The sequence below is a fragment of the Loxodonta africana genome, chromosome 14 (genome assembly GCF_030014295.1).
Source record: "Loxodonta africana isolate mLoxAfr1 chromosome 14, mLoxAfr1.hap2, whole genome shotgun sequence".
Classification (NCBI taxonomy): Eukaryota; Metazoa; Chordata; class Mammalia; order Proboscidea; family Elephantidae; genus Loxodonta; species Loxodonta africana.
This window is the reverse complement of record NC_087355.1, coordinates 53832539-53856392: the sequence shown is the minus strand read 5'-3', so window position 1 is coordinate 53856392 and position 23854 is coordinate 53832539. Positions and strand designations below refer to the sequence as shown.

General features: G+C 41.8%; 1 protein-coding gene across 1 annotated transcript in view; it reads right to left on the bottom strand.

Annotated features, from left to right (window-relative positions):
* Window positions 1-16388: 16388 nt before the first annotated feature.
* The window catches only part of BAALC (BAALC binder of MAP3K1 and KLF4), an 89444-nt gene continuing 81978 nt past the window's right edge, over window positions 16389-23854 (bottom strand). The window contains exon 3 of the mRNA XM_003408426.4: window positions 16389-17820. Within this exon, the coding sequence (XP_003408474.2) occupies window positions 17710-17820 (111 nt within the window). The 3' untranslated portion in view covers window positions 16389-17709. The remainder of the gene's footprint in view (window positions 17821-23854) is intronic.

Sequence of the window (23854 nt, the reverse complement as noted above, 5' to 3'; positions counted from 1 at the left end):
CTAAAACATGGAGTTAATAGATCATGTATAAAGCTGATAAATCAAGAAATGGCAGTTTAAGCATATTATTTAGAAATACAGAAGTAATTATCAAAACCGGAAAACAAACAAACAAACAAAAAAAGCCCATTGCAGTCAGGTAATTCCGACTCAAGCAACCCTATAAGACAGAGCAGAACTGCCCCGCAGGGTTTCCAAGGCTGTAATCTTCGTTGAAGCAGACTGCCACATCTTTCTCTTGCAGATTGGGTGGTGGGTTCAAACTGCCAACCTTTCATTTCGCAGCTGAGCACTTTACCACTGTGCCACCAAGGCTCCTAATTATCAGAAGAAACAACTAAAAGAAGTCAAATTGGTTGACTCTGGGGAATAGGACTAGGACTGAAAAAGGGTAAGACAAGAGATAACTACTTTTCTTATACCGTTTAGCTCATTTTGCTTTTCTAGTTATGTCTATTACTTTAATAAATTCTAAAAAATATTTTATATATTAAAAAATCATGTAAAAACGTGAAAGCACTGACAGCTTTTCTATGCACAAAATATTTAATAAAGCCAATGTAGTGGGGTAATATTTTTGAAAGATTTATTGGTCTTTTTTTCCAGTATTTTCTGCTGCCTCTTGACCTCTTCCTTTCTTTGAGTCAGGTAGTGTTTTGTTGGCTGTGGAATTTTAAAGGTGCATTCCCAGGGGTTAAGAGAAACCCATCATAGATTTGTACAATTGGGGTGAACAGGTTAGGGGACTAGAGATTCTTTTTCAAGTGAGCACTCGGAAGGGAAGGAAGACAGTGAGAAGCGGCAGTGTGGTCTGTCCAGGCTGAAGGGCCTTTGGCAGCCTCACAGAGCCAACTGCAGCACAGTACAGAGCAGCGGAGTAACCACGTGGGTCCCCAAACGGTGCAGGCATAGACTGAGTCTTACCAGCACAGAGTTGCTTTCCTGTGCCCAGCATGGATTGGAAGCCACAAAATGTTTCCTGTGCACACAAGAAAGTGCAAAAGCACCATTGGTCAGGAAGGGACCTTGCTGACAACGTGATGAACACCTCAGTCATTGTCAACATGAACAGGCAATGGCAGATGTCCAAATGTTCTGTCACTCACACACACACCTATCCCCAGCGTTTGGCATTCCTGATATGCAGATAATAACTCTTAGGAAGGGTGGGAGCCCTGAATACACTGAGATTATGTTTCTTTTACCTACAAGAATGAAGACTATAGTAGAAACTAAATTATAGAACTAAAAAAAAAAAAAAAAAACCTACATTTCTCAAATGCCTGAGTTGTGGATTGATGGTAGTACCAGCTGCAATAACAAACACAGTCCTCACCATTTTCCTATGAGATCTCAGAATAAGCCCTGTCCCTGCTCTATCCTTCCACCCAATGGAAAACATACTTTCAATGGAGTTTAAATGTCTTTGGGTAAAGATAGAAAAATACAAAGCCTGCTCTTTACCACCTAACTTTCTTGTACAAAAATTTGAAAGCATTTTCACATCATATATTTTGTTTCTATTTTATGGTTAAAAAAAAAATCTGTTTTATGAATTATTACATTTTCTTTCCAAAAAAAAGCTATCTTCATAATCTTTCCACAACATCTTGAAAACTCCAAGCTTCTTTTTATCTTTCTAAATTCTTTAACAAATACTGCATAGTGTTCTCTTGACAGTATTCCAGACTTCATCAGCTTTTGCTTAGAGTTTCCCTGCATTCCACTGTGCCAATAAAATACTTGGGTGGAAGCTGAGGTTAGTGGTTAGAAACTTGGACCAGGAACAGCCCTTGATTCCTTTCTCAGGCCCCTGGGTGGTACCTCAAAAGAGGCGGAGCTTCTAAAGACAGGACTTTAGGGAGGACACTTTGAGTTCATGCTTCAAAAAGGCCATTCTTTCCAGAGTTATTTAAATTTCTTTTGGTGAAAGGTGTCATTTGAATTATCTTACCACATTTCCTGGTTGAGTGATTTTTCTAAGTCTTGGATTCTCCAAGCCAAGTATCTCTAGTTTGTTTAATATCTAAGTCTTCCAGCAGAGGAGCCAGTTTCTATCTCTCGAGATCAATAACTCAAGTTCCTAGAACAGACATCTGCACCAGGGACAGGCCATGCACAGGCCCTCAGGTGGCCGCCTGATTGTTGACTGGCAAGTTATATCACAGGCCAATTGATGTTAGAGAGTCCTGGGTTTAAAAACTGGCTCAGAACGTCTAATTGTAGGACCTTACACAAGTTATGCAGCTACTCTTAACCTATTTCTGCATCTATAAAATGGGGATAAGAATATCCCACAATAGTTGTGATAAGGAAGTAACGTGTGTACATTGCTCGCCATCTAATAAGCAATAACCAAACCCGTTGCCGCCGAGTTGATTCTGACTCATGTTGGCTTATGGGATAGAGTGGAACTGTCCCATATGGTTCCTTTTTCCCAAAAGAATATGAGTGGGCTTATATATCTAAATTATGGGATTTTACAAGGACTAAACTGAAATGAAATCTTTTAAGGCAATCACTGTAATGGAATCACTTCTAATGGAATCACTGTAGTCAGTAATCAAAGTACTTGTGTTCCTGTTCATTTACCTGTGGAAACTCTATGAGGCGGTTCTACTCTGTCTTACAGGGTCGCTATGAGTCGGAATTGACTCGACAGCACTGGGACTGGGTATTTATCACATTATATTTTAACTGTCTGATTATGCTATGCAATTATTCAGGATAGGAACTCAGTCTAAAATTATTTTTCCCTAGGACCTAAAACGTATTTAGTAAATGCTTGATAGATGAACAAATGAATTAATGGATTCCTAATTAAGTATTCAGGAGCCCTGGTGGTTCAGTGGTTAAGCACTCAGCTGCTAATCGAAGGTCGGCGATTCAAACTCATCTAGCAGCTCCACAGGAGAAAAGGCCTGGCAATCTGCTCCCGTAAAGATCACAGCCTAGGAAACCCTACAGGGTAGTTCTACTCTGACATATAGGGTCAATATGAGTCAGAATCGACTCAATGTCATACAACAACAAGTGCTTAGATCATGAACCCTGATAATGCCTTATGTCCCATGATTACTTTCGATTGAATAAAGATTCGTTGAGCACATACTATATTCAACATAGTGTATACTGTGGGTCTAAGATCCTTATAATAAAGTAAGTATCCTAATCACTTAATAGACAAGTACCGGAACATCTTTAACATGGGCAGTTTGGTGCCATAAGCTATAAACATAGAGCTGGGTCTTTCAGTGCAGGGAGAGATTCCACTTGGTTCAGAGAATTAAGAAAAGCTTCATTGAGGAATGAGGTAGCAGTGGAACTGAACCGCAGGAGATGAATAAGATTCTAACAGCAGGGAAGAGAGGAATGCTCCAGCAGAGACTCGAGTCAAAGGCAGAAAGTGTGGCGGGTGTCCAGAGGGCTGCAAGTAACCTAGTTTGTAGCATAAAATATGAGCAAGTTGGGTAGCACTACCGAGACAGGGAGGGCTTTGGATACCAGCCAAACTGAGAAACTGATGCTTAAGCTAAGCAATGAGAGCCACTGAATTTTATAGCAAGGAAGGTTCAGGTTTAATTAATGTTTACCGAGCACCTCTATTTTACAGATTAGGCAAATGAGACTCCAGCAGGTTAAATGACTTGACCAAGATCACAGGGATTGAAAATGGCAGAGCTGAAATTCTACTGAAGGGTCTTGACTCTAAGATCAATACTCTTCCTACCACACTGCAGCCGCTCCTTGGGAAGGTTCATTATGAAGCATGGTAGGCTGCATAAGACGGGAAGCAACTGAAGTTGGCAATGCCAGCTGGAAGGAAATGAGGGATATATCCTTTACTTCATTCACTAAATCATTGCCAGAAATACAGCAATCCCAAACATAAGGTGATCTTCCATTTTCCCAGTGAGAAGATCCAAAAAGAAGCGACTAATGGTTTAGTGCTCTGCTACTAACCTAAAGGTTGCCTGTTCGAACCCACCCAGCAGCTCCTCCGGAGAAAGACCTGGCCATCTGCTTCTGTAAAGATTATAGCCAAGAAAACCCTACCCAACAGTTCTGCTCTGTTACTGGGGTAGTTATGAACCAGAATTGACTCCACGGCACCCAACAACAACAACAACAGAAATGAGATGGCAGGAGCCAGATTTTGAATCACTTACTAAGTCAATCTTTTTAGAGTCTAAATCTTAAGGGCAGCAAGTGACACTTAGAAGGATAATCTTGTCAGCAGTGTGGAGCCTGGATTACAGGGCAAAGCAGGAGGCAGAGAGACCGTGTGTCAGGAAAGCTACTAGAGAAATCCAGGAGATTTAAGTGGCCTTGGCTAAGATAGTGGTTGTGAGAAAGGAGAGGAAAAGGGAGCTGTGAGACACATTTAGACAGTATACAAGACAAGATTCAATAACAGAGGGAGAGACAGCAGTCAAGAGTCAAGGGTGTCTCCAGGTTTCTGTTTTGAGCATTTTGTTGAAGGGTGCAGCCATTCATTGTCAGATGCAAGGCACATTGATCAGGACAAATTTATGAGCTAGTTTTTTTAGGAAGTTGGAGTAGTATTAGAGAGGGATCAAACCCAGTGCCGTTGAGTTGATTCTTAGAGAGGGATAGATGCAGGCAAAAGGATGGAAGAGAAGGGATGGAACAGCAATATACATAGAAGAGTCAAGAGGAGCAGCTGGTCAGGAGGAGTAGCTGAGTTGGGGGAAATGCTGAACTCTGGGGCACTTCTTGCCCTTCTCCTTCCAGTTTAAATTTCAACATTGTCTCAAGGGTTAAGCACATGGTGCCGCTTGAAAGATTTCCTTTCCTGCTCTGATTATTCCAGGAGGAACAGAAAAACGTGGTAATTACCACTCTGTAATTTCCTCTTGGGAAAGGCTAAATCTCCTTCAAAATGCACATAAGGTTTCACTGACATGGAGAGAAAAAATTTGGATAGAATGAAAACAATCTTCCTCTGGAGACAAGAATAAACAAAGTCACTGGCTGCAATCACTCCTGTCTCAGCTGCTGTCACCAAAGAAGAAAATGGGAGAAAATGATTGGTCTCGGTATAGGGTGACTGACTCATTCTAGTTTTCCTGGGATTTTCATGGTTTTATCACTGACAGTTCCACAAAATTGGCAAACAAAAACCAGTTAGACAACTCTAAAACCACAGTGAGGGTGCAAAAATATTGAGCAAGTAGAGACTGAGAGAGGAAAGAGCCCTTCTGTTAAGTCCTACCTCCATCCTTACAGGAACAGATGGGGTGAGGAAGTTGTGGAATGAGACGCTTCCTCTCAAGTCTAGTGAGAGGGGCTTCCATAGGCCCATCTGGAGAACTTGAGATGCATTCCCTTAGCATGGTGGTGGGGAGGAAGATAGTGCGCTAGGGCCTGAGAAATGTAATAGGCAAAGAAACTCACAGATGGGGAGAGCAAAAGAGAAACAGTTGCTCTGGGATGGGTCTGCCCAGTACTTGATTGTTCCCCCTGGCCTGGAGCCAGGAGGACAGCTTGAGAGGGTAATGAGCTCCAAACACGGGCAGATTAACCAGTAAGCATGGTACACACTAGTTTACAGCAAGCAAGGTCAACAAGGTGTGGTGAAAACCAGGTGAACTTGTGTACTACAGATTAATAAGTAAACATAAAAGCCTAAGTGTTACCTTGCTTACTGAGTAATCTGTCCCTAGCTCCAACAGAGGGAGTCTGGATGGAGTGGACCACTGGAAACGAGGGTCTGAGAGGACAGTAGCAGCCACATCACCCACATCACACTTGAAGACCCCGCAAGTGAGTTTATGAGGACACAGAAAAATACCCAGGCCAAAGCCAACCAACCAAATAAGAAGTTGAACTACCAGAGGAGCCCGAGAACTGGAAGCAAGCTTTGAACTCTTTACTTCCTTTTTCCTCATCATTCAGCAAACTCTAGAATGGGAGAAAGAGAGAGGAGGTAAGCAAAGAAGGCCTAGGAGCTGATCACAACCCCTTCCCTAGGGCAGGCTCCAGGCCCTAACAAGGGCTGAGAGGGGAAATCTCATCTTCAGTGAAGACTGAGGTGTTGATTAATATCTTGGACTTGCCATTCTAATTTCTAAATTGAGGCCATATTTGTGACTTTAAATAACTATAGGACTTTCTGTTATCTATGAATGACTCGACGGCAACGGTTTTTTTTTTTTTTTTTTTTTAATATGAATGTCCTGGGGTTTTGGGAGGCAGCAGGAAAACCCTTCCCTTGTAGAAAACAGCTTAAAAGGACAGTTTGAGACAAAAATAAAGTCATATTATGACTACGTCCTACAAGCTATGCTGCCCAAATATGCTGCTTACACATAACAAGTAGCCCAGATTGGAGCTGAACCTGGGTCTGTCCAAATCTCAGACCCTTGGCCTGAGGCTGGAAAGTGTGATCAGTGCATCAACAGGAAGTATAGGGTTACTGGAATCCCATCTGTTCTTTCTTCTTTGTCTAAAAACTTCCTCTGTCTCAAAAATAAGACTTGATTTTTGCTCAAGAATTAGTAGGTAAATTGTCACAATTCTTCCTCTTTCAGGGATCTTGAGAAAAGCTATTTTAGAAGGCTCTCTTCTTTAACCAAACCAAACCCACTGCCATAGGTCAATTCCAACTCATAGGGTTTTCAGAGCTGTAATCTTTATGGGAGCAGACTGCCATGTCTTTCTCCTGTGGAGCGGCTGGTGGGTTTGAACTGCCAACCTTTAGGGTTAGCAGCTGACCTCTTTATCCACTGTGCCACCAGGTTTCCCTTCTGGGCTTTAATTTTCTGTGCCCACTCCAAGTGATATATTTAAATATACATATTTACTTGGTTCTTTCCTTGTTCTGAGGGCCAGGGAGAAAATCAGATGTCTTAGACAGGACAAAGAGGCGCCTGCCCTGGGTCTGCATGGGTGTCAACCGCCTTGTCACACATATCAGGACAAGTGTTTTCCCTTCTTAGAGAACAGCAGAGGAGCCCTGGTGGCACAGTGGTTAAGAGCTCAGCTGCTAACCAAAAGGTTGGCAGTTCAAATCCACCAGCTACTCCTTGGAAACCCTATGGGACAGTTCTACTCTGTCCTGCAGGGTCAGTATGAGTTGAAATTGACTCCATAGCAATGGTTTGTTTGTTTGTTTGTTTGTTTGTTTGTTTGTTTGTTTGTTTGTTTGTTTGTTTAGAGAACAGTAAAGGAACCAGCAGAGGAGCCCTGGTGGTGCATTTGTTAAGCGCTCAGCTGTTAATGGAAAGGTCAACTGTTCAAACCTACTAGCCACTCTGAGGGAGAAAGATGTGGCAGTCTGCATCTGTAAAGATACAGCCTGGGAAACTACTGTGTCCTGTAGGATTGCTGTGAGTCAGAATTGACTCAACAGCATACAACAACAGAGAACAACTTTGCATATTTGATCCCAGGTACTGGACAATTTATCAGTACAAAAGAAAAAGTCCAAATCCATTGCCATATAGCTCCTCAGATGGAACTCCTTTATACCCAAAATTGTGTCTCCCTTGTCAGTAACCAGCTTGGGAAAAACTACAACCTTGAAAGCCCTGTGGAGCAGTTCTGCGCTACACACCTGTAGTCACCACGAGTCAGAATCGACTCTACAACTAACAACAACAACCCTCCAGAGAGCCTGCAAAAAAAAGTTGTGTCAAGTTGAAAACGACAACACAATGCCTTTACTGCCCAAAACTAACTGACCAAGTGTTTTCTTCCTCTGCGTTATCCTGAGTCAGTGCTGAGTGCACGAACCTTATGAGGACTTCTTGAAGCTGTTTATTTTCTTCATCCCAGAGATGCCCAAAGTACATTTTGTAGTGGATAAAAAGTGCTCAAATGTAAAAAAGTACATTTTGTGGTGCATGAGAAGAAACAAAGTGCTTGACTTAGGGACTTGTGTGTTTACCCACAAGAGCTGAATTTTATGTCAGCCCTTGTCCTTGCCCTGGAAATCTTAGGGCTGGATCACAGTTCAACACTAATAAACAACTGTGTGTTTATCTTCATGTGCTAGGGACTGTGTAAGTAAGGGCTTTGCACATGTGTCCTTACCAAATCCTCGTGTTACTATGAGACAGTCTCATTTCATAAATAGGCAAACAGAAGCTGGAAGGGGTTAAATGACTTGCCCAAGGTCACAAAGCTATTAAGTGGTGAAGCTAGGATTCATATACAGGGAGTCTGATTTAAGAACGCCTTCCTGGAGACTGAGACACTAGGTCTGTCTGTGATCTGTTGTGACAGTGGCTTTCAACCCTGGCTGCACATCAGAGCACTCTGAAGTGGTAAGAAATCCTGGTGTCCAGGCTGCACCCCAGACCAAATCAGAATCTCTGCGGGTGAGACTCAGACACCAATATTTTCTTAACATTCTCAGGTGATTTCATTGTGCAACCACATCGTGAACTGTTGTGCCAAGCAATCACAATTCTTTCACCTGTTAATTTTTTAAAAATAGAAAACAACTTTTTCCACAAGCATGTATTGAGTGGTCACTGAGTACAAGGCACAATGCTACCTCTGTATTCTGGCATGTTCTTGCTCCTTGGGGACCCAGCTAGCTTAAGCCTTGATTTTCTCATTCTCGAGCAAAGAAGAAAAAGTGGTTACTATGGTAGATTCAAGGGAGAAAGATGTGGCAGTCTGCTCCCAAAAGATTACAGCCTTGGAAACCTTATGGGGGCAGTTCTACTCTGTCCTATAGGGTCTCTGGGAGTCAGAATCAACTCGATAGCAGTGGGTATGGTAGATTCATAATGCTTAAGTTTGTTACATGTTTTAGAAAGGCTCCTCAAATTGATAAGAACTACCTTAAAAGGAATTTTAATATTGTGGCACAACTCAAAAGACTGCTACTGCCTTTGTTGGTGTTAAGGAAAAAAAGTTGAAAGAAACAAAGGTGGAATTTCACAGATGTGCATCTAGGGTACTATATTTGATCTTGCCATTAGCCTACTGATGTTGTAAAAAGGGCCGTGAAGTTACTTGCCATCCATTGTGACAGGAAGGAAATGAACATTTATTGAGCACTTACTCGTGGTGCAATGGACAGAGCACGGGTTCAAATCTCAGCTCTGCCATTTAGTAGCCCTGTGGCTGTCAGCATTTAAGTCTCAGTTTCCTCATCTGTAAAGCAGGGTGATAATGCCCACCTGGTAGTACTGCTGTGTTGATTAGAGATAGTGTGTGTGAAGTACCTCGTGTGGTGCCTGGCAACCCGGCACATGATTATAATTATTATCATATGGGAGACACCATATTCACCTGCTCTTCATTTGTTATCTCATTTAATCCTCACAACACATCCTCAAAAAGATGCTATTATTTCCACTTAAGGGAAGTGAGCCTCGGAGAAGCTACATGATTTGCCCCAGGGCACACAGAGGTAAGATGCTGGGTTAAGATTTGGGCCCTAGTTTCCTGCATCTGAAGGGTCCCTGGGTGCTGCAAATACTTAATATGCTCAGCTACTAGTTGAAAGGCTGGCGGTTTGAATCCACTCGAGGTGCCTCTAATGAAAGCCCTGGCAATCTACTTCTGAAAGATCACAGCCCTGTGGAGCTCACTGTTACTCTGACATACGCGAGGTTGCCATGAGTCAGAATCGACACGATGGCAATTGACTTCTCACCCATCTGAAGCCCGTGTTCCTCTGTTCCTCTGTGCTGTCTGCATGCCTCTTATTGTCTCACAGGCCACCCTACAACTCATTTATCTGTTAAAAAAGAAGGGGATATTTTCTGGATAATGAAATAAAATTTAAAAGGCAAACAAGTTGTCAGTTATCTCATGGTATATGGCAACATTGTGAAAAGGGCTATTTGGATCATAAAGGGCAATATTATTTACCCCTTTCCCCTTAAATGGGAAAGACTTCTGCCTGGAGAACACATATCTAAGAAATTAAAATTGCAAATCTCACTTGGTCAATAAGTGCCTCAGCTTGACTCCCTGCTGGGTTAAAAAAAAACTTGAGTGATCCATGCATCGTGTCAAAAGTCTTTAATAGTTCCATATTCCCAAGAGCATTAAGTAGAAATTCCTGTTAATGCTGGCTTTTAGGTGTCCCATGACATGACTTCTACCTTTCTAGCAGATGTCCTAGTTCCCCCTGCAGTCAGTGCATTGACCAAACCTGACAACTTACAGGTCCCCAAATAGAGCCTGATCTTGGCAGGTGGCTTGTATTTTGTCACGCTGTCTCCTCCACTTAGAACACCAACCCAAGCAGATGGAACTCCTTGAGAATGAGGGGGCAAGTTTCTACCCTTTGTGGTGTCCACAACACCTACTGCAGTCTGACAAATAGCCAGAGCTCAATAAATGTTTGGTGAGCATTTAATAAATGGATCTGCATTCTGGTCCTGCCTGCCTCGTAGATTGCAGGTCCACTGATAGTTTCTTATTCATCTTCATATTTCCTGAACCAAGAACAGAGGTGCTATCCATAGGCCTATTCCTTAGGACTTTTCTTCTGATACTGATAGGGAAAAGTCCATCTTTTCTACTGGGCTATCTAGACTAGAAGATTTTGAGCTGGGGGCCATGGTGGTGGCTATGTTAGAGAAAGCCTGTGGTCAAAATGAAGGTGAGCAGAGACCCAGAGAGTAGAGCGGAAGAATGCCAGAGCCGTAATGATGGAGGTTGTCTGAATCCTTTGACCTGTCCGTGCTTGAGGCAGTGACACCCTCTGACTTGCAAGTGCATGAGCTGGTAAATCTCCTTTTTGCCTAGGCCGATTTGTGTTGGACTTCCATCACATATGACTAAAATTGTCATGATTCTAAGCACACAGTCACACTTGATAGCTATGGCCACAGGTGATAGGAGAGCCCTCAAGGTTTTTAAGTAGAAGAGAGAAGTGATTCTAGTTTCACTAGAATTATTTTTTTAGCTGCAGAAGAATAGATGGATTGGGAGGGGAGGGCCTGGAAGTGGGATGGGGGGGTGCTAACAGTTATGACAACAATCCAAGTGAGGACAATGAAACCTGAACTTGAGCAGTGACAAGGCAATCTCGAGAAAGGTATTTCAGAGGTGGGGCTGACGGAGAACTGTGGGTTAGATATGTTGGGGTTAGGGGAATGAAATTGGAATAATTCCATGATTTCTAGATTCTATGTCTGGGTTGAAAGTCATGCCAAGTTCATGAATATAGAAATAGAAACAAGTTTGAAGGGAAAATAATAATGAACAGTCATTGTGCCGGGCACTGTGCTAAGCACTTTGCATGTATTACCTTGTTTAAAATTCATGGAAACCTAAACAGAAATAAAATTACAAGCCTAAAATTTAATTCCTCCATGGTCAAAATAAAAGAATACTATAGACCACAATAGTATTTAGTAAGAAGTCTTGGAAAGATATAAACTTTGAAAAAGAAATTTCTAAGAATAATCTTTCTTGGAAAGAAAGAATCCAAGTATGGTGCTAGTTATTAACCTCCTTTGGAAGATAAGAAAAAGAAGGTTAGAAACTATTTATATTCTGCTGACCACAGGAGTGCAATGATCAAAAAACACTGTTAGAAGATTAGCCAGGCAGGCCAAAGGTTTAATTTACGTTGACACATGCTCTGTTTCCTGTTATCATGAATAACAACTTCTCTTTTTAAGATTTACCAAGGCTTTGTAAGATGGTCTACTGCTGTGAACCAAAAGCTTTGTTTGGTTTAACAGGAATGTAATCTTGACCCAGCAGACTTGAGAGGACCATTAACTTTTTAAACACTTTTGGTACAAAAATCTGCATTTATTCACTAAATTTATAGAATACAGTTACTATGGGAAATTGTATGGATTTCTTAAATTATAGAATGTGTTTACCAAAAATTGAACTTGTTCACATTCTGTATGAAGGAACTCAACGAACCTTGTGATAATTAATCCACCACCTATAATGAAATTACAATCTCACACTAATAAACCCACCACCATACACACATGCACATCCCCAGACACACATGCATACACATAGGCACACACACACACGCACGCACACACACCCTCACACACATGCTCTCACAGGTGCCCTGGGTGTGGTGCTGTTCTAACTTTTAGGCTGAGATTTATCTTTTGGGGTCCAATGACCTCTGGACTAGAAAGACAAGCAATCTACATTCCCTTCCAAAACACACACACATTAAGCAATGGTTGGAGTAATTTGTTGTTTGGTGCCGTTGAGTCGATTTTCAACTCGTAGCAACCTCGACTCGATGGCAGTGGGTGGAGCAACTCCATGTGTCAGGGTAGAACTGCCCCATAGGGTTTCCTAGGTTGTAATCTTTATGGAAGCAGATTGCCAGGTTTTTCACCTGGAGCTGCTGGGTGGGTTTTATGGGTTGAATTATGTCCCTTCTAAATATGTGTTTTAAATCCTAATCTCCATGACTGTGGTTATAATCCCATTTGGGAATGGGTTGTCTTTGTTGTGTTAATGAGACAGGATTAGTGTAGGGTGTGTCTTTAAGTTAATCTCTTTTGAGATATAAAGGAGATAAAACAAACTAGGAAGCAGAGATGGGGTAAGATAGATGCCAGGATGCATGGAGATCTCCAAGGAACCAGGAAGCACACAAGGAATTTCCTCCAGAGCCAACAGAGAGAGAAAGCCTTCCCCTAGAGCCAGCGCTCTGAATTCAGACTTCCAAACTGTGAGACAGTGTTTCTGTCTGTTAAAGCCATCCCTTTGTGGTATTTCTGTTATAGCAGCACTAGATAACTAAGACAGTTTGGTTTGAACCACCAACCTGTTGATTATCGGCTGAGCGCTTAACTGTTGCACCACCAGGGCTAGTACCTACAACAAAAGCAATTACTGTATAATGTTGGGCAGTCAATGCAAAGACCTACCTTGGGCTTACAGGGATTCCTTGATTAGACCTGGATTCTCTGAGAAGAACTCCCTTGCTCTCTCTGGCCTTTGACTCCATTCTCCGGGGGATTCTTTCCTGTCCGTTATTGTCTATAACCATATATGAAGGAGGTGTTTGAGATCACGCGTTTCTTGTCCATTATTCTCTGTCACCATATATGAAGTAGATGTTTGAGATCATGCATTCCAAACAGTTTTTGCAGTCTGCTGCTTGTGTATTTGGACAGATAAAGTTGTTTTAAGGTTTAATCAAAGTCTTTCTAGGCTCATGTGTTTTTAGCCATGCATTTTTCTCGAAAATTTTGGATATTTCTGACCTATTTGCTTAATGAATTACTTACATTAGTCCCACAAGCAAAATTCTCAAGCCTAATTTATTTATTTCTTCCCTTACTCCCATGTCTTTCTTTTTCTTTTAACTTAATGGGGACGATCTTGAAGCCATCGTGCTTGGTTGGCAAGGCCACATTCTTACTCTGATCTTTCCTGCAGGGTTCAGTCTTCATCAGGGACAAATTATGACTTTAATAAGTCCTGGGCATTTTTTTCTTTCATAGGCCCTCTCCATATTTTATGACTGAGTTGGTAAAAAATACAAATGTAAGTTTTGACTCTGTAAGTTCCTTTTCTTCTGATTTAAATGTAAATTTTTTGAATTTTAATAAAAATATTTAAAAGTCTACAAAGTAGTAAATATTAAAAGAATTATGGGCCCTAGGCACTGTGCCTACTGTACCAAATGAATAGGTTGAGCCTGGTCTTACTGGCCCTTTATGACTTAAAGTCTTTTTCAATGTTATCAAGCTATTTTTTTCAGTCTAGAGGCACTTGGCTTTTATAAATTTTTGATGCCCCAAATTTCTGGACTCTCATTCTATTTGATTTCTGCTTGCAAACCAGTCAATTCTTGCTGAGCTCAATTCCTTGTGTTATAACTTACTAAACCAAGCCAGTAAAGCTTCCCTAGAGCTTATAGGCTTGGTAAACACTTGTTCTGCTTTTCAAGTGACTGAAATAAACAGTTTCACCAAATATTTTGCCTCTTCACAGTTTGGGTCTCTGCAGATAGTCCTAGCCTCTGATGTCAGTCTCTCTACCACCCATTTGCCCACCTGCTAAGCCAATGCTTTATATTTAGGCTTTTGTTACAGCCACATGCCACTACCAGTACCAAGTTCTGTATTAGTTAAGGTAGTCTAGACATTAAAATAAATAAATAAACTCCCAAATATTAGTAGCTTAACACAACAGAAACTTGTTTCCTGCCACAAAATTATTGGTTGGTAGATCAGTGACAGTGAATGTGTTGTGAAGAGGTTTTTGCTCCTCGCTGTCATTAAGGGAACCAAGATGATGGCGACTTAGCAATCGTCAGTGCAGGATTTCCAAGGTCTTGCTTGGAAGATATTGGCACCTAGCCAGCAGAAAAGGGAGCAGAGGATTGCAAAAACTTTGTGTATTAATTAGGATTAGGCTTGACAATAATGACCAAAAACATCAGTGTAAATGAGGCAGAGGTACATTTTTCTCTCACATAAAGAGGTCTAGGGGTGTGCAGTCTAGGACTCATGAAGGCTAAGTGGAATCAGGGACACAGACTTCTTCTAATTTGTTACTTGGCTTGACATGGCTTGCATTCCCCCAAGGCCACCTCATGACCCAATGGATTGTTGTAGCTCCAGCTATTACCTCCTCATTCCAGGCAGCAGCAAGGAGAAAAAAGGGGAAGAAAGGGCTTGATTATTGTTATGGATTGAATTGTGTCCCCCAAAAATGTATGTCAACTTGGCTAGGCCATGATTCCCAATATTGTGTGGTTGCCCACCATTTTGTGATCTGATGTGATTATCCTACATGTTATAAATCCTGCCTCTATGATGTTAATGAGGCAGGATTAGAGGTGTTATATTAATAAGGCAGAACTCAATCTACAGGATTAGATTGTATCTTGAGTCAAAGTCATTTGAGATAAAAAAAGAATAGAGCAGAGAGGAGAGGGACCTCATTACAACTAAGCAAGAAGAACCAGGAGCGGAGCACGTCCTTTGGACTCGGGGTCCCTCTGCTGAGAAGCTCCTAGATCTAGGGGAAGATTGATGACAAGAACCTTCCCCCAGAGCTGACAGAGACAGAAAGACTTCCCCTGGAGCTGGCACCCTGAATTTGGACTTTTAGCCTCCTAAACCATGAGAGAATAAACTTCTGTTTATTAAAGTCATCCACTGTGATATTTCTGTTATAGCAGTGCTAGATAACAAAGGTAATCATTCTTTTATAAAGAGACTCCCTAGAAGCTTCCACGCCTTGCTTCTATTTCATTTCATCAGCCAGAACTTAATGATGTCACCATGCCTAGATGCAAGGGAGGCTGGAAGGTATATGAGTGGATATTGGAGCTCTGAACTAGGATTTTTTTTTGCCACAGCTGGATTTTTTAGTGAAATTCCCAATTTTAACAGCATGACAGCCAAAACATGCCAGCCATCTGGTTTCAGCATAGGAGCTGCCAGTTTTGTGAACCCTGCTTATAGCAAGGATAAGGAAGCTTGGGACAAACTTAACTCCCCAAGAGCTCACTGGCCTTCTCTAATCCCTGCCATCACTTTCTTAGACCTGGGCTGGGCCTTAGTCTCAGGTTCCATGACAATTCCCCTGTAAATGTCTGAGTCTCCTAACCACGGTTAGACTTTGCCAGAAGAGACACCATGTTATGGTGGAAAAAGCACTGGATTTGCTGGCAGACTTCCTTCACTGGAATTCATGCCCCATCACTTACTAGTTGAGACTATCAAGACTTTTTAACAGTAAATTGAGGCTAATACCGTTCTCCTAACCTACTCCTCAAGGCTTTTTGGAGGATTCACAGGGATCACTTCTTAAAAGCCTTTTGTTAAAAAAAAAAAGAAAGGAGGGAGGGAGGGAAGGAGAGAGAGAAAAAGAAAAGAAAGTCTAAACTGCTTTATGTACAAATTTAAGGTACCCATAGAGATTCTCCGTAACAGTCTATATATGCTGTTTATTAATGATTTTATTGATACAAACTTTGCAATGGAAAGTGTTATCCTAATAGGATAGTAAGAATCAGCTCCTGTATCATACACACATGAGAAAACATTATCAGATGAATTTTCAGTAAAATGGCTTAACTTTTGGTCACGGTCTTAGTGAAATCCAGATGGTTCCAGGGAGAAGCAGATCATATGCCCTTTGCTCCCTTCTCCCCAGAAGTGAGAGACTGTTTGTGTATAACACAGAGATGCTTTCTCAAGTTGATAAATTCCAAACAACGTGCAGCAGCTAGATGATGCAAAAACAAAGTTGTAATTAGAAACCAGGCACATCTCATGACTGATAGCACACAGAGACTGATGAAGGAAAGCCTTCCATACACACGTGCCCTGGAAGAATGAGCCCTTGAACTTGGAGGATCATTGCAAGCACCCCTTTGGCAGATGGGGGCTCCTGCTGAGTGATGCCAGTGGGGACATATGAATCACAGATTCTCTAAATTCTTCTTCTTTTTTTTTTAATTTTCAGAACATGAAATTCCCTAAAAGCCCTTTCTCAAAGAATCACAAAATAAAGAGGTTTGGGAAACCTGTAGTTTTGTGTATGGTAAAGGCTTGTATAGTGATTAGGAGAACACCCAGATCTGGACACAAGCCTACCCTGAACATAAAAGTGAGATTTCATCGCAGAGCAACTCACAACACACACTATCCCTTAGGGTAGAAGTCAGTATCATAGTAAGTCCAGTGTTAAGATTCAGGATATAGTCATGACTGGCCAGATCCCCAGTCCCTCAACTCTGCCCAGTACCTGAAACAGGGCTGGCATTTATGTTTAATGCATAAATATACAAGCTACCGATGAAAAAATTAATGAATAAAGGACACTACCCACTTGTGTCTGAGGAACAACAGAGTTGGGCAGTAACGAGGATGAGTATCTGAATTTTAACCTGCTTATACCAATTCTCTGGACTATGTTACATAAACAGACACCTTCAGACTTCCTATTTAAGCTAAGCATGGAGTTTATTGGTACAGTTTGGTACAACTTTAGTCCTATCTTTCCCAACCCCAGACACGTTAACAGTCCTTTAAAAATCTTTCTACATTACTTCGGAGGAAAACACTTCCAGCTGAACATGTTTAAAGAAATGCTAGAAAATTATCCCTATTAAAACATTATTATTATTTTACTGCATCAGCTACCTGATTTCTAACCCAGTGCACATCAACCTAATGCCAATATGAATTCACATCAACCAGGTATTGGCATTCTAAAGTGATTACTTTTTAGATACCAGAATGACATAATCCTGGGGGCTGTGTACAGAGAAGCCAAAGGGAAAGCCAACACTTAAGTAAACACAGTAAGTTTTGTGATGGTGCTATTTAAAAAGGAAGAACAAAGAAAAAGCTTGCCTGAAACAGTATACATGACTGTACCCAGGAGAGCTTACAACTGACTTGTGAATCTTTCAGCCAGGGAAGCCCCTCCTTCTAATTTTCTCTGTTTCAGAAACTGGTCTGTGGCTTTAGCTTACTGCTTTTACTCCAGATGACATTAGAGAAGTTGCAAAGAAGCGAACTGAACTGCACATTTGCAGTTATTCACATGTGCAGGTACTGTGCCAATACGTTTATGTAAGAACATCCCAACAGCGCAGGTAGCTGTTTCAGGCAGATGGGACGGAATCTCTCGAGGCACTCAGCTTCTTTCATGCTCAGTAAAGGGCATCCACGTCTTCAAGTTTCCTTGACGGGATCCAGTGCTATGAGGGGTACCAAAGAAGTTCCCTCTCCCTTCTATTGGCACACTCTGCTAGTTGACACAGTTCTTTGTGATTCTTTGACTTCTGTCCATTTGTCGGATGCTATCTGTAACATTGATGGTGACTTCTTTTGCAGACATCCGTTTAGCATCTCTTTTAGCCTGTTAAAAAGTTTAAAAGAGTGAATTGAGATACTAGGAAATATCCGAAGGTCCCCACATTTGCATTAATCTCTTAAAGTTGTTGTAAAACACACACACACACACACACAGAAGCAGGAAGAATGGCACACAAGAACACATGTACCTATGTTCCTTTTCACAGGTTTCTTAGTTGAACCTGTAACACCAACCTAGCACAGAGCTTGGCACAAAACATGCTCAGTAGAACACTGTCGAATGAATGAGTTAATTAGGTGACATGAGAGGCTGCACGGTTGTTTTTAGTACAGTGGTTAAGGGTTCGACTTTTGAGCTAGATAGACTTTGGCTCACATACTAGCTATATAATTTCACTATGGGCAAGTTTTTTCTAACCTTTGCTTCCTTCATCTGTAAAATGAGGAATAATAATAGCACCTACCTCACAGGGTTATTGTAAGGATTAAATAATATATGCATGTAAGGTACTTAGTACAATGTTGTTGTTATTAGTTGCCATCGAGTTGATTGTGACTCACGGCAACCCCATGTGTGCAGAGTAGAACTTCTCCATAGGGTTTTCAAGGCTATGTGATTTCGGAAGCAGATTGCCAGACCTGTCTTCTGAGGCACCACTGGGTGAGTTCGAACCACCCACCTTTCAGCTAGTAGTCCAGCACTTAACCATTTGTGCCACCCAGATGCCCTACTTAGTACAATGCCTGTCACTAAATAAAAATTAGAGGAAAAAAAACCTTAGTAAGCATAATAAGTAATAATGTAGGGTAGACTGTGAATACAAAACAATAATGAAAGTCAAGAATTAATACTAAATACTGAAGCATTAACTATACCATAGATTCTTCGACTCTATGTTTCCAGTTCCCCATTCCCACCAAGAAAGAAAAACCCTTAAACGGTGGGGGCAGTTTTGGGCTCAGCCCACTCAATGATCACATGTTCTGGAGGGAGCATGAGGTGGGCTCTGAGTCAGCTTCACCAGCAGGATTCAGAAATGTTCTGCCCAATCTCCATTCCAGGAAGGACTGCTGCCCAGTTACTGGGAGAAGAGTCAATGAACAGCCTGCAGTTATCATTCCCTTCAGGGGTGGCCTCAGCTGCAGAGAGCCCCCTCCCACAAGGTCCCACCTTTCCCAGGGGTGCCCAATTTAGGGGTATAGAGGCCTGGCCATTTTAGCTCTAGGGCTCCCCATGGGGTGAGGTGGGCTGTTGTCAGACCTGCATTGTGGCTCAGTTTCTCCCTCAGCCTACTTTTGCTTCCATCTCTCCCCTTCCACAGGTGTTGACGCCAAGGCCACTTCCTAATGATCAGCCTGTCCAATGATGTCTCAGACAGCTTTCTGGAAAACACAGTCTCAGGTCCTATAGTAGCATTCCTCATAGCATGAGCACCCCACCATGGTGGGTGTGAGCCTAGCGTTGACACACGCACATTTTTCTTACATCATGGCCCCTGAACACAAGCCAAACACTTCATCTATAGTGCATCCAAACAAACAGTGGCCTGTTGCACCACTGGAGAATAATTAATTCCTTCGTTGTACGTATTAATAAATGATATGTAGGTTCCTGTAGTAGCTGTTGGCGATGCCCCCTCTCCAGGTTCCCTTTGCTTGGCTGATGCCTCTACTCCCCAGCTGCTGAAAGTGTTGGCTGATAACCACCCACAGCAGCATCTTTCTTCTGAGATTTGCTTTCATCTGACTGAAACCACCTACCCCAGAAATGCCAAGGAGGTTACATCCTACCTCTGGAGGAGATCCACAATCAATGACTGACTGTTGGGATACAAAACGCTGACGTTTTTGCTACAAGGGGTCACAAATCTATGATGCTATCCATGCTCCAGAGCTCCTTGTGGAATCAGGCTGAGGCTAGACGATGGCTATTCAGCTGAGCTGACGTATTTGTTGAACTTGGTCCCCTGCCCTACCCTGCTTCCCTCATCACCTTACGGGTTTCACCTCAGAGCCCTCCTTCAATCAATCGCTTGCGCAAAAATCCTCGTCTCAGGCTCTGCTGAGGGAACCTGACCTAAGATGATACTTTACGGATGATTTGGGGGATGTTGAAGGATAATCTGACTATATGTAATTTTGGCCTTACCCACTGGTTTCATGAGATACGACTTCAGTGTTTCCCTCTTTATGTTCCCAGTGCCTACTACAGTGCTGAGACACAGTAGGCCCTCAATTTAACCTTGGTTCAATAAAAAATAGACGAATGAATAACCGTATTTGTCAAAGAAATGCACCCTTGCTCTAACAATAGTTGTGTTGCTGGGTGCCGCTGAGTCATTTTTTACTCATAGCGACCCCATGTGACAACACCTCATAGGGTTTTCTAGGCTGTAATTTTTATGGAAGCAGATCACCAGGTCTTTCTCCCACGGAGCTGCTGGGTGTGCTTGAACGCCAACCTTTTGATTAGCAGTCAAGTGCTTTAGCATTTGTGCCACCATGGATCCTTTTCTAACAATCAGTAGTTCATACTATTTAGGGTTCAGTCTTACCCTCTGCTCTTCGAAACCTGAACTTGAACTAGAGCTAGCAGTGGTTTTTATGGGTTTATTTTCCCTAAGAGCAGAGAACTCATAAAGTCTCATAACCTTCAGAGTAGACATTTCTGGGCATCTATCCTGTGGCTCCGCTTATAAAACCCTTTCAAGCGTTCCTCCTAAGAGTAGTTACTTCATCCTCCCTCTTCACTTTGGGCTGCCGCACATCTGCTAATCACAAAAAAAGCTTTGTGGAAAAAGAAGTAGGCACCAATTCTGTTTCCTAAAGAAAAGTGTGGCAATTATGAGGCCAATTCCATCTGACTTCCATTTCAGATGCTATTACATAAAAGGTTTGAGGAGTGGGGGATGGATCGACACAGAGGCCTGATTTGAAGTGAGCCAAGGTGGTTGCAGCTCTGCCCTCAAATTGGTGGGGAGTAAGACAGCTTTGGAAAATGGAAATGTAAACATCCCGGCTGCATACTTGCTTTTCTTTAGAGTTATTGGCAAGATTTCACAGAAGGCCGTTAATGATTCTGCACAGAAAATGCTCTGTTCCATACTTCAATCTGCATTTCTAGCTTAAAAATCCAAGCAAAAATTCAGGCGCTTGGATGATTCTTAATTTCCAAGCCTGTGTTAAGTGTCAACGGCTACAAAATAGTCATTTTTAGAACAGCCACAGAATATATAGGGTTTTATTCTCAGTTACAGTGGGTGATTTCTTAAGTCTGTGTATGGCAAGTCTGCACAATGGGGATGTTCGGAGCACAGGTTTAGGGACCGGACAGAACCTGGATTTAGCAAAAGATAGTGCCACTTGTTAGCTATAACACGACATGCTGCTTCAGCCTCTCTGAGTCTCAGTTTCCTTACTTGAAAAATGGGGAAATAACAGCTACTTCTTAGGTTTTTTTTTCAGAGGATTAAGTATGTCAATTAGCATTAGTAGGATGACCAATTCTTCTTCATTTGCCTACGATGGCCCCATTTTAATACTGAAAATCCCACCTCTCAGGAACTTCTCCAGGCCCCTATCAAACCAGGATAGTTTTTGTTGTTAGGTGTCATCGAAATGGTTCCAACTCATAGCGACCCTATGTGTAAACAGAAAGAAACATTGCCCAGTCCTGCACCATCCTCACAATCATTGCTATGTTTGAACCCATTGTTGTAGCCACTGTGATTCACCGTAATTATACCCTAAGACAGTGACTCACCCTAATTATAGCCATTATCATCCTTTTTATGTGCAAAATGATGGTGTCGGTCAAACATACCAAATGCAAATTGAAAACCTTCTTATTCTACTGGAACTATGACAACTGCAACTACTACTTCTAAACAACAACAACAATAATAACTCTTTAAGATAGTTGTTGTTGTTGTTAGGTGCTGTCAAGTTGGTTCCAACTCATAGTGACCCTATGCACAACAGAATGAAACATTGCCTGGTCCTGCACCATCCTTACAATCCTTATAATGCTTAGGCCCGTTGTTGCAGCCACCTTGTCAGTCCACCTTGTTGAGGGTCTTCCTCTTTTCTGCTGACCCTGTACTTTGGCAAGCATGATGTCCTTCTCCAGTGACTGATCCCGCCTGACAACATGTCCAAAGTATGTAAGACGAAGTCTCACCATCCTTGCTTCTAAGGAGCATTCTGGTTGTACTTCTTCCAAGACAGATTTGCTCATTCTTTTGGCAGTCCATGGTATATTCAGTATTCTTCACCAACATCACAATTCAAAGCTGTCAGTTCTTCAGCCTTCCTTATTCATTGTTCGGCTTTCACACACATATGATGCAACTGAAATTACCACGGCTTGGGTCAGGCGCACCTTAGTCTTCAAGGTGACATCTTTGCTCTTCAACACTTTAAAGAGGTCCTTTGGAGCAGATTTGCCCAATGCAATGCATTGTTTGATTTCTTGACTGCTCCTTCCATGGCTGTTGATTGTGGATCCAAGTAAAATGAAATCCTTGACAACTTCAATCTTTTCTCCGTGTATAATGATGTGGCTTATTGATCCAGCTGTCAAGATTTTTGTTTTCTTTATGTTGAGGTGTAATCCATACTGAAGGCTGTGGTCTTTGATCTTCATCAGTAAGTGCTTCAAGTCCTCTTCACTTTCAACAAGCAAGGTTGTGTCATCTGCATAATGCAGGTTGTTAATGAGTCTTCCTCCAATCCTGATGCCCAGTTCTTCGTCATATAGTCCAGCTTCTCAGATTATTTGCTCAGCATACAGATTGAATAGGTATGGTAAAAGTATACAACTCTGACACTCACCTTTCCTGACTTTAAACTACTCAGTATCCCCTTGTTCTGTCTGAGCAACTGCCTCTTGATCTATGTAAACGCTCCTCACGAGCACAATTAGGTGTTCTGGAGTTCCCGTTCTTCGCAATGTTATCTATAATTTGTTACAATCCACACAGTCGAAGGCCTTTGCATAGTCAATAAAACTCAGGTAAACATCCTTCTGGTATTCTCTGCTTTCACCCAGGACCCATCTGACATCAGCAATGATATCCCTGGTTCCATGTCCTCTTCTGAATACAGCTTGAATTTCTGGTAGTTTCCTGTCAATATACTGCTGCAGCTGCTTTTGAATGATCTTCAGCAAAATTTTGTTTGCGTGTGATATTAATGATATTGTTCGATAATTTCCGCATTCGGTTGGATCAACTTTCTTGGGAATAGGCATAAATATGGATCTCTTCCAGCTGGTTGGCCAGGTAGCTGTCCTCCACATTTCTCGGCATAGATGAGTGAGCAATTCCAGCGCTGCATCCGTTTGTTGAAACATCTCAATTCCTGGAGCCTTGTTATTCGCCAACGCCTTCAGAGCAGCTTGGACTTCTTCCTTCAGTACCATCAGTTCCTGATCATATGCTACCTCTTGAAATGGTTGAACAGCGGCTATTCTTCTTTGTATAATGACTCTGTGTATTCCTTCCATCTTCTTTTAATGCTTCCTGCGTCATTTAGTAGTATTTTCCCCATAGAATCCTCCACTATTGCAACTAGAGGCTTGAATTTTTTCTTCAGTTCTTTCAGCTTGAGAAACACCGAGCATGTTCTTTCCTTTTGGTTTTTTATCTCCAGCTCTTTGCACATGTCATTATAATACTTTACTTTGTTGAGAAGCTAAAGCAAAAGGAAGAAATGATGAAGTAAAAGAACTGAACAGAAGATTTCAAAGGGCTGCTCAAGAAGATAAAGTAATTATAAGATAAGCATTTAGATAAAGGACAAACTGGAATTCTATATTCAAATGAAAGGTGCCTAAGGTTCAAAGCAATAAAAAAATCCCTTTTCAAATAATTACACTTTATTAACTTTAGTGGAGTCCTTGGGTGGTGCAAACAGTTAACGTACTTGGCAGTTAGCCAAAAGGTTGAAGGCTCGAATCTACCTAGAGCTTCTCAGAAGAAAGGCCTAGCAATTTATTTCTGAAAAAAAAAAAAAAAATCAGCCATCAAAAACCCAGTGGAGAATAGTTCTACCCTGACACACACAGAGTCTCTATG